Genomic DNA, 14,071 nt, shown 5'->3' with positions numbered 1-14,071 from the left:
TTGACCAACTATAGACTGCAAAATCAAGGCAACTTACAGTTCTGGATAAAAGGTAGACACCCAACGCCACTGCCCCCCCCCCCAAAAAAAAAACCAACCCCCCCAAAAAAATTAAAAAGAGTGATCAGCTTGAATTTCTCAGTATATTTAGGCTCTATTTAGCTTGGAAACCTGCGTTGTGGTATCCTGTAGCCAAAGGATCCTTGGCTTCACTGTGCTACCTGGGCATTCTGTGGAGGGCAATTCAGCCTGCAAAGGGGAGGCTTTCAACGTGCAGAAGTGCAAAGCTTTGGGAGTCTGTCTATCACATGCAGAGGAACGCTGCTGTAGCACAGCAAAAGTCACACGTGTTTGCTGCTTGGACCAGCCTCTCTGTTTATTTTGAGATAAATTCATGTTTGACGTAGAAAAAAATTTCTGTAATGGGAGAAAAAGAAAAGTAATTTGTAGCTAGAATGCCAGCTTACATACATAGATGACAGTAAGATTCCTTCATTTATTCTTGCTGCCATACAGAATTGGCTTTTTTATTTTAGCAGGCTCTAGCTCAAACCCCAGAAGCTGGGATTTGTTTCCTTGGTCTGTTTGAAAACAAAACTTGTGACTGCTCCTCAACACCACGTTTCCCTCAGTATTCTGCTTTCATGTGAATTCATTTGAACAGCAATTATAATGAAACCTTGTGGTTTATAGTTAGTCTGCAGGTGTCAGTAAATATTTCTTTCTTTCCAAAGCACAGTTGCCTAGAAATATTCTGCTCCTCTGCTGCTAGTCCCTCCATGCCCATCTCCACCTCAGGCTGGGAGGCAGATGACACAGATGCTCTCTTTCTGGCTGTTGGTGTGCACAGCCTTGCTCCATGGTGAGGGATAATACCAATTCTCACATTTAGATTCAGGCTATTTTTCCCTTGGACCAAATATAAGGACCTTGGAGTTTGTCACCTTCTTCTGAGGTCTTACAAAGGGGTTATCTGCTTGGACATTTCACCCAGCCAAGCCCTAGCCTTGTGCATATCTCATGCTTCAGTCTCTCCTGCTCGTGGCATAAAACACAGTCTTCCACACAGTTGATTTATCTCAAGTCTTGGGGTATCTGTCTTGTGACATAGAGGAGATCAGAGCAAATGATTTCACAGTCATTTCTGTTCCTAAACTATGAAGCACAAGTACTCCCAATGGCTCTCAGGAAACTCTATCCCCCAGAGCCAGCTGCTTGCTACCTTATGACAAATACTGGGCACAGCATTCCTGCTGACCCATCGGGACTTGCCTGCCTCTCTTGTCTTACTGCATTTGAACTGGATCTCTTATAACAAACCACCATATTCAGCAGAGACCATGGCAAAATTCCCCTATGTATCCCAGCAGGATCCAGCCCTTTTTTTGTAACAGGACCTGTAGAAAAAATGGCAAGTCAAGAGAAATGATCCCCAACAGAAGTAGCTTTACCTTACCAGGTGTCAAGAGAGTAACAGTCTTTAAATGAAACAGGTAAAGGACTCCCCTGTGGCAAAAGGACTCTCAGTTTCAGTGCAGGATTTTGTCTTTGCTGTGTGGTTGCTTATCTGCTTAATATTTTTATGGCAGCCCATGCAGATTTTCTATCTGTATTTTCTGTCAGTACATACGCTATGCAGTATCAGGGTGAGATATGTTTGTGTTGGCATAGCTTTAAAAAAAGCAGTGTAGAAAACCTTAAATTATTAAGCATCCCTCCAAAGTCTGCCTGCTTGATCTAAACTGTGCAAGGTGGTGTGAATAGTTTTACATTATTTATTAATCCCTTCAGAAACCTGGAAATCTTTTAACTGCAGAACAATGTGCTTTATTGCAATATAATGGTAAGTAATATCATCTCAAAAGTTCATATGCTGCTTTCTGGCAAGCTTCTACTATTTGCAGGAAACTGATAGGAGGGTCTTTAAAATTCTGATGCTGTGCAGAAGTGTATTTGTGCTAGTCCTGTTTTCAGCATGCTCCTTGAAGAACCATAACCTGCACTGGACTCCACAGCTCCATGTAATTGTTCAGCCTCCTCTAGTACTAGTGGGCAGTACAGGCAGGATGTCACGTTTGTGCCCAGCCCAACTCAGCCAGGCAGGGGGTACTGTTATTTTCTTACTTGAAAGTAGGGAACATCCTTGTGGATAATTCTATCAGTCTTAACTACCCCCCATCACTGTCGTGACAGGGTAGGAGAGGGCTAAGTTGAGCACCGTGCACAGAGATAAGCTTTGAGTCCCTGACACACAGCTGCTGGTGAACATCCCTTTGGGGTGTGGGAACTCATACGGCATTCCTTCACTGCAGCCCCAGGCACATTGATCGTAAATGGGTGTGATGATAAACAGTCACTCTGTGGCCAACGTAATGAGACTTCTAGAAGGTGCTGTATATGTCAGGGATTGAGTCCTGAATTCGCCAGGACAGCTGCTGTCAATAAAGCCCAGTACAGATGTTCTGCCGATGACCTGTGGAGACCAAGGACAGAACCATGCTTCTGTCTCCTCCCCGTACCCTGCTGCTTTTGGAAGTGCTAAGCTTTCTACCTATCTGATTCCAGAGAACATAGCGTGGAAATCTCTTTGGGCTTTTGCTAGGTATTCTCATTAGGAGGCCTGCCAAGATACAGTGAATCCATGCTAAAAATAGCAATCATAGATAATGCAGCCTGAACTCACAGTTCTCTCTCTGCTCTGTGGTAACTGGGTTTGATGTGTTTAATTTAGTGAATTTTTTTTCAGTGTAACATGGCTTTTCTGAAGAAGAACATCTTTTCTCTTTCAGCCCACGTTCCGCTTTCACATCTCGTTGTACCTATACTCCTCGCAGTTGGCTGGATAGTGGGCTGTGCACTAATGGTTTACATTGTCTTCTCTTGATGGAAGTGAGTGACTTGTACAGCATTGTGTACTATCTGTGCTTTCTTCAGTTTGCACTGCCACCTTTTTAAACATCGCTTTCTTTGTCTTACAGGACAGAAGAATTTACAGTGATGTTGATTAGAAGAACCTGGATATTAAATTGACATTTCAAAATTTCTAAATTTCTAATGTGTTATAAAATTATTTGGTTTTAATGTCAACATTGCGAACACGGTGTACACTTTTTGTCCATAACCAAAGTTTGAAATGTGAATTAGAGCATTAGGAAGAATCATCAAAACAATTTTTCAGGTTTCAAATGGTTTGTAATTGATGGAGCGGTTTCTGGAGTCCAGCGGTAGGTCAGATACCTGCCTGCATTGTTGTTGCCACCTTGAATTGAAGCAGTTTTGGAAACTATTCCCAGAGTTAGTGATGCAGCGCTGGACAAAAAAGTGAGTTAAGCTCATTTGTAAGATGTGCTGAGCAGGGGAAGAAGTATCTCAATGTATTTGGGAAAGTATTAAGTGAGTTAAGACATTTTTTAAGTTTTGTAGTAAAAAATAAATTACTAAATTTAAACCATCATGGTGGTACACTCTCCTTGTCCCAAGATCTTAAGCGTCAGTGTCTTAAATAATTTTTGTGAAACTACATTACCTTCCTTTTTTAAAAAAGTGAACGGGCAGTCATAGAAACATATTAATACATAGATCAAAAAAAGTCCTTTAGAAAATGAAAGGCAGACAGGGAAAGTTGCCTGGTAGCAATGCATCCTAAAATGTATGGCTTGGACTTTCTCAATTCTAAATATTTAATAACATGTAGATAAATACCAAATTAACTGCTGGTCTCTTCTGTTTACATGATGCTCAGGGCCTAATTCTGTATTTTTCCATTGGCAACCAATCCAGTTCTTGTCAAATTAAAGGCTGCTGGACTCGTTGGGCACTGAAGCGGATCGCAACCATGTGGAATTTAGCCCTGTTTTCTGGCATGCTGGCAGCCCCCCTCTGCTGGCACCAGCCAGAGTGCAATCCAGGGAGACTGGAGAACAAAGCTGCAATTCAAAATGAACCTAAATAACTAGTCTGGAAAAAATGCAATGCAAGAAGTCTGAAAATTCAATTTCTACACCTCGCAGGAACTGTTAAAAAGCAAAAATACAGGATGGGGAACTACTGGCTGCATAGCAATTTTCAGAAAAGAGCCTGGGAATTGCCATGTATCACAATCTGAATTCAGGTCAGAAATGCCATAATGGTGGCATGAAAAGTGAAACACTGTCCCGGGATGAACACCAGAAAAATCCCTTGAGAGATGCTGAAGTCACCCCCTGCTCTTCCAGCAAGGGCTGGGCCTCCCCGGCCTCCTGCAGCTGGCTCAGCCACCACAGGAACCAGCTGTGGGTCAAGGGAAGGAACTCAGGGGAGAGCAGTTAGAGGGAACTGACACTGGTAACATTTAACCAGTGAGACAAGGAGCACACTGGAGAGGTTCAGCCTAGAAAAGAGCAGACGGAAAGAAATGTAAGTCTTAAATCTACCAGACTTTTTGAAAGATGAAGTGAATAATCTCTTCTTGGTGATACACAGGGCAAGAAGTAGTGAAGAACTAACAATTAAGATTCAGGCTGTCCTTATGGTAGAGGCAGAGAAGTCCTGGAGGAAATTTTTAAGCATGATTATACTATTGTTGATTACTGGAGGCTTTTGAGAACAGATGAGCAAACATCCCTTGACATCCTGCAGGAGCCTATGTGATCCTGCCTTGGTGCTTGAGGGCAGCAATTTGCTATCTCCTCAGTCTCTATGACCAAGTACTCCCATGAAATTCTGCAGGACTGTTTGCAGGGAAGAGACAGAACCAACAGATGGTAACAGGCAAGTACTACTTCCAATGTCAGGCTTTTTGGCATGCAAGGAAAACATTTTAACACTGATTGCAGTGTTAGGAAAAGTCTATACAACATCGAAAAGGAGGTGAGCTGCAGATCACACATGCTGCTTAGGTGAAGCCATGTGAAGGAAGGCAGCAGTGCTGTTAGAACAGTGAGACTGACCATGAAGGCTCATGTTCAAATGTTTCAGCAGTACCTGGTTTTTGAGAGGAGGAAGATCTGATTTGGCACAGCGAAACAAAATAACTTTCTAGGTTGGATTCAATATTGTTGAGCTGACTTGCTACATACAAAGGAAAAGAAATCCCTGCCAGTTTTGTAGAGTAATAAAAGATTTATTTTGTTAAAACACTCATCTCACACACTGTTTGAAGTCCCCTGACCACTCTGCAATGTGGCCTTTTGCAACCACCTTCAGGATAACCCACTCAGGTGTCTTTTCATAAATGAAACCACACAATGCCCTGCTGAAGCTTCCTACACTTGCAGGGATGTATTTGATAACTAAGGGTTTGGGGTTTCTTTTTCTTCTCAAAAAATGAAAGAAGTGTTTGGGTGCTGAGTTTTTTCTCTAAAATGGGGCGATGCTAGTGATTTATGAGAAGAAGAAATGTACAAATTCATGTTTCTTCCAAAGTTCAGGTCCAAAGTTATTGAAGCGTGGCTATAGCTTCAGTTTTTGTGTCACTGTGCCAGTAAGTAGAACGTTTCCACTGCCATGATGCTAGAGAGGACTCTGGCTTCCTTACAGTATGATGCTGTTAAGGTCCACATTGCTCTGTTGCATCATCTAAAATCCAGTGCTCGGTGAGCAAATGTGGCCTGCACATGCTTAGGGTAAGCACATTTGTCAAGCCCCCTTTTCGTACCTACTGTTTCCTTCCAGACAGGATGATGTTTTCTGTGATCTAAGATTATTTTTACTAATTAGCTATTAATATTTTTATATATAAAAGTGAGAACATTTGGGTTCTCATTCCAGAGAATTGTTGCCAAGCTTGTACCGTGGCCTCTGCTTGGCTTTCCCCATTACCCACTGCACAACTGAGTTGATTATGGACGAGTCTCTAAATCTCTCCTGAGATGGTGCGTGCAGCTTCCTGGTAACTGTTACAGCCTCTTGTTTATGTCCTTTTAATGCCTGTAAGCCAATTTAAGGATATTAGTATACACAAGAGCACAACTGTGTTCTTCTCTGCTGGGTAGACTGGAGCTGTTGTGAGACAGCCTGTCTGGAAACCAGAGCTTAGCTTAAGGAGACCTTCCTGCTCCAGAACCAAAGGCAGTGGCTCCAAGGCACTTTGCCCACCTCTCCTGTCTCTTGTGCCTTGACACTATCACCAGCACAGGGACCAGTTTAACCTGGCCTTTGACCCACTGGCTCCAGGCCCAGCTTGGCAGTGCCTTTCACACCTAGGTTTAACCACACCAGTAACTGAGGGCCGTGGCCTAGCCCTGTTAGTAGACAGCCCCCTTTCCACAGCAGCGTTCACGGAGGATGAGCTTCCCTGCTCTTCATCTTCTCTCGGGTGAGAGGGGAGGGTGAAGAACACACAGCCATGGCAACCCCTGCCCAGGCCTGGCCAACCGCGGTGCCGGCGGCACGCGCTGCCGGAGCGAGGCGGCCCCCGCAGCCCCAGCGCGGTGATCGGCGGCCGCGGGGAAAGCTGCCAGCGAACGGCGGCAGCTCCGGCGCCGGGAACCTTCCGGAACGCTGCGGAGTGGTGCAGCGGCACTGAGGGGCGGTGCCAAGGAACATTCTAGAAGGGGGTGGAGCTACTGAGGGGCGGGTCCTGCTGTTGCGCCGGGGGCAGGCCGGGTTTCCTGGGGACCGAGCGGTGCTTGGGGCGGGTGGTGTGGTGGAGGTCGCCTTTCGGCTGCCGTGTTTGCCTGTCTCCCTGGCAGCCCCGGCGTTACAGGAGCACCTCGTCCTAGGCTTGACTTAAAGCGCCTCTGGGAGGTGTTTCAGTACGGACTGGCCTGGGCACAGGCCGTCACCCCGCCCCCGGCTGTGGGACGCTGGCGCAGGTCACCTGAAGCCTCACTTTACCCTTCACCTGCGGCGGGGATGCTGTCAGCACAGGTAAGGAGCAACGGCTGTTTTTGTGTTAATAGTGAAGGGAGGTAGATGGCTCCTTAACTTTGTCCTATAGAAGCAGTGCATCAGACCCATGAAACTAAAATGCTTCAAAGTACAACAGTAATGGTGTTTCTGTCTGTATGTAGAAATCTAGGCCTGCCTCAGATCCTACCAAAGCTTGCAGACCCGCTCCTGGTTCCTGTCTTACAGTGCTGAGGAGGCTTAGCAGCGGCGTTCCTTTATGGGGGTTCTGGGTTCCTTTCCTAAGTCTAGTGGCATGTGATTAATTACGTTTGCTTTTAAAAATAATTTTTTTTGTACAAAGCTGCAGAGAACATCGGTTCCAGTGCGAAAATAGAGGACTTAAAAGTTCTTTCTGTTTCTTGAGAGGTTTTTTCTGTTCAGAGTTACGTAGTGCGGTTGCATTTTGTTTGTTTCGGTTTATTGACTGTTAAGAAAGTGACCTTGGGGAATTGGCGGTCTGTTTAGGTCAATTGATTTGCAGGATGTTACTGTGCTTCCCCTGCTGTAGAAGCTGGAGATGAATCCATCCTTGCTGTGATCCAGCTCAAAGGGCTGACCCCCAAACTAGGTGCTTTATGTTACTGGTAGGAGGTCAGACCTAACAGCAGCCTCTTGCTCTTGATGTTCATGTGGGAGCTGGGTACAGTGGGGGAGCAGTGCTGACTAGTGAAGGATCCTTCTGGGGCACGGGGCCTATTCTTCATCTCCAGTCCTTGCTCCAAAGTGTTTGCTCTGTTCTCTTTGTCTAGAAAGAGGGTTGTGGCCTCTTAGCCATTTGCAGAGAGGCCAGCTTGTGCCTGTTCACAGTCATGGTGTATTAATTAATATACATCATTATTTAAAGTTTTTACAGCAGCACTGTTACAGAGCCCTTCAGGTTGCAGCATCTTGAGCCTGCTGCTATGCAAGGAGGTGTAGTCAGTGACAGTTTCAGTGCCAGTGATTAATGAGTTGAGGTGTTATGGCAGGAAGAAATTTGGAAGAAATTCTTTACTGTGAGGGTGATGAGGCACTGGCACAGGTTGCCCAGAGAAGCTGTGGCTGCCCCATCCCTGGCAGTGTTCAAGGCCAGGTTGGACGGGGCTTGGAGCAACCTGGTCTAGTGGATGGTGTCTCTGCCCGTGGCAAGGAGGTTGGAACTAGGTGATCTTTAAGGTCTCTTCCAACCCAAACCATTCTGTGGTTCTCTGACAGGCTGGAGGGCAAATAGAGTTCACACCTACAATAGCCTTTTCTGTTGTTACTTATGAAGTTTTATGATTTAGTTAAAGATTGTAACCCTTTGTGTAGCAAGATAGCAGTGGTCATTGGAGGTAGTCTTAACAGGACGAAGAGTTAATCTGCCAATATTATGTGCTTCAAGCTGAATTACTTAAAACTGATTTAATAGTTTACTGATTTAGTAATCAAATGGTAGCTACTAGTGCTCTGTATAAGTACCTTATTCTGGGGGGTAATGGAGAAGGTCACCAGAGAAGCTCCATACTTGGATGAGAGATCCTCTTGAAGAACAACAGTTGACTAGGATTAGGAACATAACTGATAAAGACAGCAGGCTTTACCAAGTCCATTCCTGAAAGCTGTCCTCAGCAAAGGTAGGAAGGGTTTCTTTTAATTGGGTGAAAACATCTTGGTGAGTAGCCTTCTATAGTTTCATCTGATTGAAAATGTACCAGACAACTGGTTTATTTAGGGAAGAGCTTGGGAGTTGCTGCTGGCTTCCTCACTGACACAAGGTCTTCCATAACAGCAGTTGTGAGTTAAGCTTTTTGCCATCCATTTTGACTAGGTTACCGTACCTCATCAAGGTGATTAATGACTTTGCCTCACTTCATCGCCTTATAGCTGGACTACAGGCACACAATTTATATAGGCATGAAGCTCAGTCTGTAAGAAAGTCCAGCGTAGTCTCAACACCAGCAGGACAACTGTCTTCTGCTCCTGAATTAAGTTCTCATAAAATATTAAATCAAGTTAGTGTCAGTTTTTATGTTCAAGGCTCTTGCTGAAACAGTACCAGGATATCCAACCAATTCTGGTTGAAGAGTGTAATTGACAAACCCAGTCTTGAAGCGCTGTGTAATTACCAGAAGGTGGCCTATGCAGGAGGAGGATCTTTCTCAGGAGCTGGTTCAACTCTGGATCAAATTCTGACTTCTAAGGTCCAACAGAAACCACATCATACAATTTTCTGTGTACCATACTTGCATCTTTGTGTCTCCTCCAACATGAATGTATGTAGCATATATATAACTATGTATATATGTATATAACTAAACGAAAGTGGATGTTGTATTGCATGTCAGCTATTGTGGTGAGGAGAGTAACAGCAAGCATATTCTCATTCTGGTGGTGTATCATGATTGAGGTATAAGACTTGGAATAGATACGGGATATTTGGTAGCAATCAAGTGTAAATAGTCATCTTGGATAATTTTCCAACTTCATCAATAAAATCCCCATATAAGGAAGGAAGCCTTAGGACAATAAAATTGTCTACTTAGTAGCCTTGTATGTGTAATTTCACAAAGGATTATTCCAGACTGTGTTCTATTGTTCCCATTAGTGTAGTAGCTAATTGCTACGTGAGGGTCTGCATGGAAAATGGAGAACATACTGAATGGTACCATTGTCGCCAGGAGGTCAGTGTAAAACAGAAGCTGTGAATGGGAAGTCTCAATACTGTCACCATGAGAAATTTTGTCCCAAATGTATGACTGCTAGATTCTGCTGTGTTTGTAAGATTCTTATGGTACCTGTAAAGGCTCTAAGGGGGTTGCATTGTTTGGAAGTCAGTGCACGTATTCCTTCCTGGATACAGGAAACTGTTCACTTGCCAGATGTGACAGTCTTTGGTGTGAAGTGTTCTAAGCATTTGTGGTTACACAGCAGAGTCCAGGCAGCACGACAGCAGCTGGGCCCGCATGAGGGAATGAATATAATTTCAAAAACGAGGAGGTGAGTGGGACTCCGGGGCACGGATCCAGCCTTCTGCCTGCTACTGAGTCTGAGAGGCTGCTCTGAGCTCGTTAGGGCTCGCATCTATTGAACACTGATTTTCTGAGGAAAACTTACTTTCTTGCCTTGAGTCACTGCCATCACTTCCTCCCATATTTGGTTCTGCTATTTTGATGTGTGATGTGATGAGAATTGAATTAATGCAGACCAGAGGAGCTATCGAGACACGTGGAGCCTGAATATTTTGGGAAAAATCTGTCTGCTGTCAAAACCTAGCATATTTATTTTTATGATGATCATTGGTGCCACTTTCGTTTGTTTTCTGAACTGGCTGCTTTCCGTTCTGTGCGACATCGCTCCAGTAGTGCTAAGTTGGTTGTATTATATAAAGTAATTCCAGATTCTGCTATGCTCACTAACAGTGTGACTGACTCACTATGTGCATCTTTGATTCTTCTGGAGGAGAACTTATTCCATTGCCTCCTGATAAAATACCTTTTGGACTTTTTTAGGTTAATGGGAGGATTTAATTCTGAGATAACTTAATCTCCTTCTATGAGATTATCCTTCTTTGAATATTACACCTTCAGAATTTGATTTTTTTAATTATTATTTTTCTGTAGTACTGTAGACACTGTAAGTGGGCTTTGCTCCTGTTGCAGCCTTCCTCATTGCCGAGCAGTGAAATGACCTAATGATTTGAGTGAAACACCAGTAATTTGCCCCATGCGCTGAGGTCATGATGCATGAAATACGATTGTCCATTTCTATGTGAATAAAAAGTAATAGTGATTAGTGTATGTAGGGGCAGAGATATATGTATGGAGAGGACACTTCCCGAAGCAGCTGGAAAGGTTGTTGCTTTGTGGAATAAGAATTCTTTGATGGTTTAGCTAAGAAAATGAATACTGTACTTAGCAGTCTGTCAGCAGTTGGTCAAGTCAGAAAAGCACTGGGAAATATTCAAAGGAAAATTAACGTATGCCATGGTATATTATAGAAACATCAAAACTTTCCCTGTGTTAAGTTAAAAAGGAAGGAGTCCAGGAGAAGGGGGGGAAAAAAGAGCAAGGAATCTGGACACTCTGTGGATCCCCAGCGCTAGGCTTTTCCTGGAAGCGTAATGCACAGGTCGCTGCTGTGCTGGGAAACTAAAGGATCCTTTGGGTCAGTAGCTGAACTGTGCAGTAGGGAAAAAGTTAGTCTCCATTCTATGGCCTTAGTTTTATTTCTGGACATCTGTGTCTGATCAGCCTTTCATCTGGTGTCTTGTGGTTTTTTTGTGTTGGCGGGTTTATTTTTTGTTTGTTTTTTTGTTTGTTTTTGTTTGGTTTTTTTTGTTTTTTTTTGTTTGTTGTTTTTGTTGTTATCTTCTTGCTTTCATCTGAATTCGCTGTGAATGAAGGGTGATTTTTAAGGTACAGGACTAGCATGAAGACATTCCATCCCTGTGAGAATTGACACAAGGGTATGGCAGCCTTTGAATCAGAATGTGTCCTTACTTAAACTGTAAGCTTATTTAGGATGTGGTGGTGCTAGAGTCTGGAAGGAACAAAATACTGACCATGGTTAACCAGTAATGCTCCTTGAGGAAAGGACTAAGGTACCAGGGGTGGATTCCAACTGTGTGTTGCTGCCTTCATGCCTTGTTTTGCATTGGAAGGAAGCCTTGGGGCACAGGCAGGGAGTGAAGCACAGCCTCATCTGAATGATCAAGAGACAGGACCAAGTGCAAGAGTTCTGACTCCAATGCAGCTTGTAGGATGTGGGGTTGAATCATCTTGGTTCTTAACTCTGCTGATGCTTTTCTTTGTTGATTAAGCACAATGCTGGGGAAAATCCTTTCTTGGGCAATTATTACTCATAAGCCATATGGGTAAAGAGCTCTCCGAGCAATGTTATGGAAGATGTGTGAGTCCATTGTGCATTGCGGCTCCTCTGAACACAGTATGTGCCGTGTCTTACCTGTTTCTTGCTGTATTGTGATTTTTCCACTGAGTGTTGCAAAAGATTGAGAAAACTTGGGTCTTTTATGTTTTGGAGCTAATGTAAATGCCCGTGATTCAGTATCTGAAACTGAGATGTTGAAAAGTGGGGGTGGGTGAGGAAGAAGTAGATGTAGCATATGTAGATGTTTAGGAAAATACATTAACACCTGGCTAAGAAGAAGTAGTGGTTAAGGAGTCACTTGTCCAGCAGCAGAAATCCCTCAGGGTTATTCTTAGCAGCATCCTCACCCTTGGAGTTTTGCCATGGGCTGAGTCCAGACTCTGGTCTATGGCTTGAGGGTGTGGTGCGGTCCTGTCTGCACTTGGCCTCAGTGGATACAGAGCCCTGTGGCAGGAGTGAAGCTGTTTGTTTGACTTTGAATCATGGCATCTCAGCTGTACTTAGATGAATTATTTAGTGGTGGTTGTGTGTTATGTACGTTTGGTGCTTGTTTTATTAATGCCTTGCTAATTAATTGACCAGTGTCAGTATTTATGTGTATTTTATATGGTCTCCAAAGTTTTGTCAGCTGGCTGCTGTGGGAAGTCAAGGTAAGTCAACTGAAACATCCAAAAGACATCTGTAAAACTATAGTGACTGACTCTTAGATTCTTACAGAAGCTGACAGGGATACTGTAAGTTGTTTATAATTTGGTTTTAGGTAAAACGGAGTGGGGTTTTTCTTCAGAAGTACAAATGAACGCAGAAATTTGCTGACTGGATCCTGCTGTATCTCAGTCTCGCTGTTTATTAAACTTACTTTTGTGTAACTCTATCCTTTCTTGCAGGGAAATAGATCATAGAGCTGTTAAATATTTTTTTTTGTATCTGTAGATGTTTTTTCCCCTGTACATTTCATTGGTGTTTACTGTCATAAAGCAAAAAGCTGAAGTGACACTTCAGCCGAAATGAAAACATGCAAAATGTGTAACGGGAAGGCAAGCATGCACACACCAGCTCTTCCCTTCACGTTTTGATGCTCTCCACGGAACTTCAGAGCTCTTGGGAGGATAGGCAGGATTTGACAAGGGCAGCCTGACCAGGCTTTCGAGGACAGGGGCTGTAACCCTCCCTTGATGACCTCTCCCAGCCCCGATGCTGGTGAGTGTAAATCCTGCCAGACTTGTAGCAGCCTTCATGCAGGCAAATGCTGGAAATGGCTCTGCAAAGCCAGCTAAGATAACAGCTGTTATCTTAAGGTGTCCAAACTTCTATGAATGTATTTAAAGGAGAATACAGCGGAGGGAGAAGTTAAAGCTTAAGTGAGCAGGAAATGAGGAAAAAACACTGAAGATGGATTATGTAATTGTATGGTTATTGGCCAGGGATTGATTTCTGTAAGAGAATACAGAAGGAAGGTGACTTAAGTAGCTGAAAAACAAAAACCAGGAATAAAACTATCAAAGGTGAGGGAATTGGAGGACTCTAAAAGGAGGAGATAGCCTATATACATCCACAAATCCAGATCAATTTAAATACTCATCAGGTATTAACACACTTTCATTTCTTTTAGGTATGGAATACTCTCTTTTTCCAGAAATCCCTTCCCTGCCATTTAGGTAATATTGATTTTTTTTTTTTTATTTATTTTTTTTTTTTTTTAATTGGGTGCTTTTTTTACTGTTTCTGGTTTTGAGCAGTAACAAACACAGACTGATGCACACTTCATAGGGCACTATTTTTTTTCTACATATTGTCACAAATTCTTCTTATCTCTGGTGTTCCTGCCAACTTGATTATAAACATCTTCTCAGTAAAACGGAAACACATTTTCTTAGGCAGTGTAGCCAAGGCAGGTAAAATTGACAGAAAACACACTTTATCAGTGCAGCGTTTATGTCAGTGATACCATCTTTACTGGTTTTATACCTTTTGGCAGTGAGTCTGGCAATTTACTGAATTCACAGGTGCCTTATGCCAGGCTCATGGGAATGTTAGAATCGACCAGGGCATTTGCACACAACTTGAACTCCTACTGTGAAATCTAGAAGTGTTTAAATGTGGAACTGAAGAAGCAGTAAAGTATGAATGCTGCAGTGAGTGACATGTCCTTCAGTTTTGTTTTTGGTTCTGAGGCCTTTGGTAAATGCTTTTCATGGCATTTCTATATATACTTTCCTGATCTAGAACACTCTGAAAAGGAACATCCTTGCTGGCACACATTAGTTTGCAGGCTGTGATGAAGGGTGTGTTCTGACTGTCACTGCTTGCTTCATGTCAGGTATCTCACATCTGAATGATTAGTGCTATGTTT

General features: G+C 43.3%; 1 protein-coding gene across 3 annotated transcripts in view; it reads left to right on the top strand.

Annotated features, from left to right (window-relative positions):
* Positions 1-3,454, top strand: part of STRIT1 (small transmembrane regulator of ion transport 1) — a 37,495-nt gene extending 34,041 nt beyond the window's left edge. For all 3 annotated transcript variants that reach the window (XR_003992676.1, XR_003992677.1, XM_030495107.1), the window contains 2 exons: positions 2,790-2,889; positions 2,979-3,454. Coding sequence is in view for 1 of the 3 variants with exons in the window: in XM_030495107.1 (XP_030350967.1) it covers positions 2,790-2,884 (95 nt within the window). In the remaining 2 variants the exon portion in view is untranslated. The remainder of the gene's footprint in view (positions 1-2,789; positions 2,890-2,978) is intronic.
* The last annotated feature ends 10,617 nt before the right edge of the window (positions 3,455-14,071 follow it).

Source organism: Strigops habroptila, chromosome 8 (genome assembly GCF_004027225.2).
Source record: "Strigops habroptila isolate Jane chromosome 8, bStrHab1.2.pri, whole genome shotgun sequence".
Classification (NCBI taxonomy): Eukaryota; Metazoa; Chordata; class Aves; order Psittaciformes; family Psittacidae; genus Strigops; species Strigops habroptila.
This window is presented reverse-complemented; position numbering and strand designations above follow the sequence as displayed.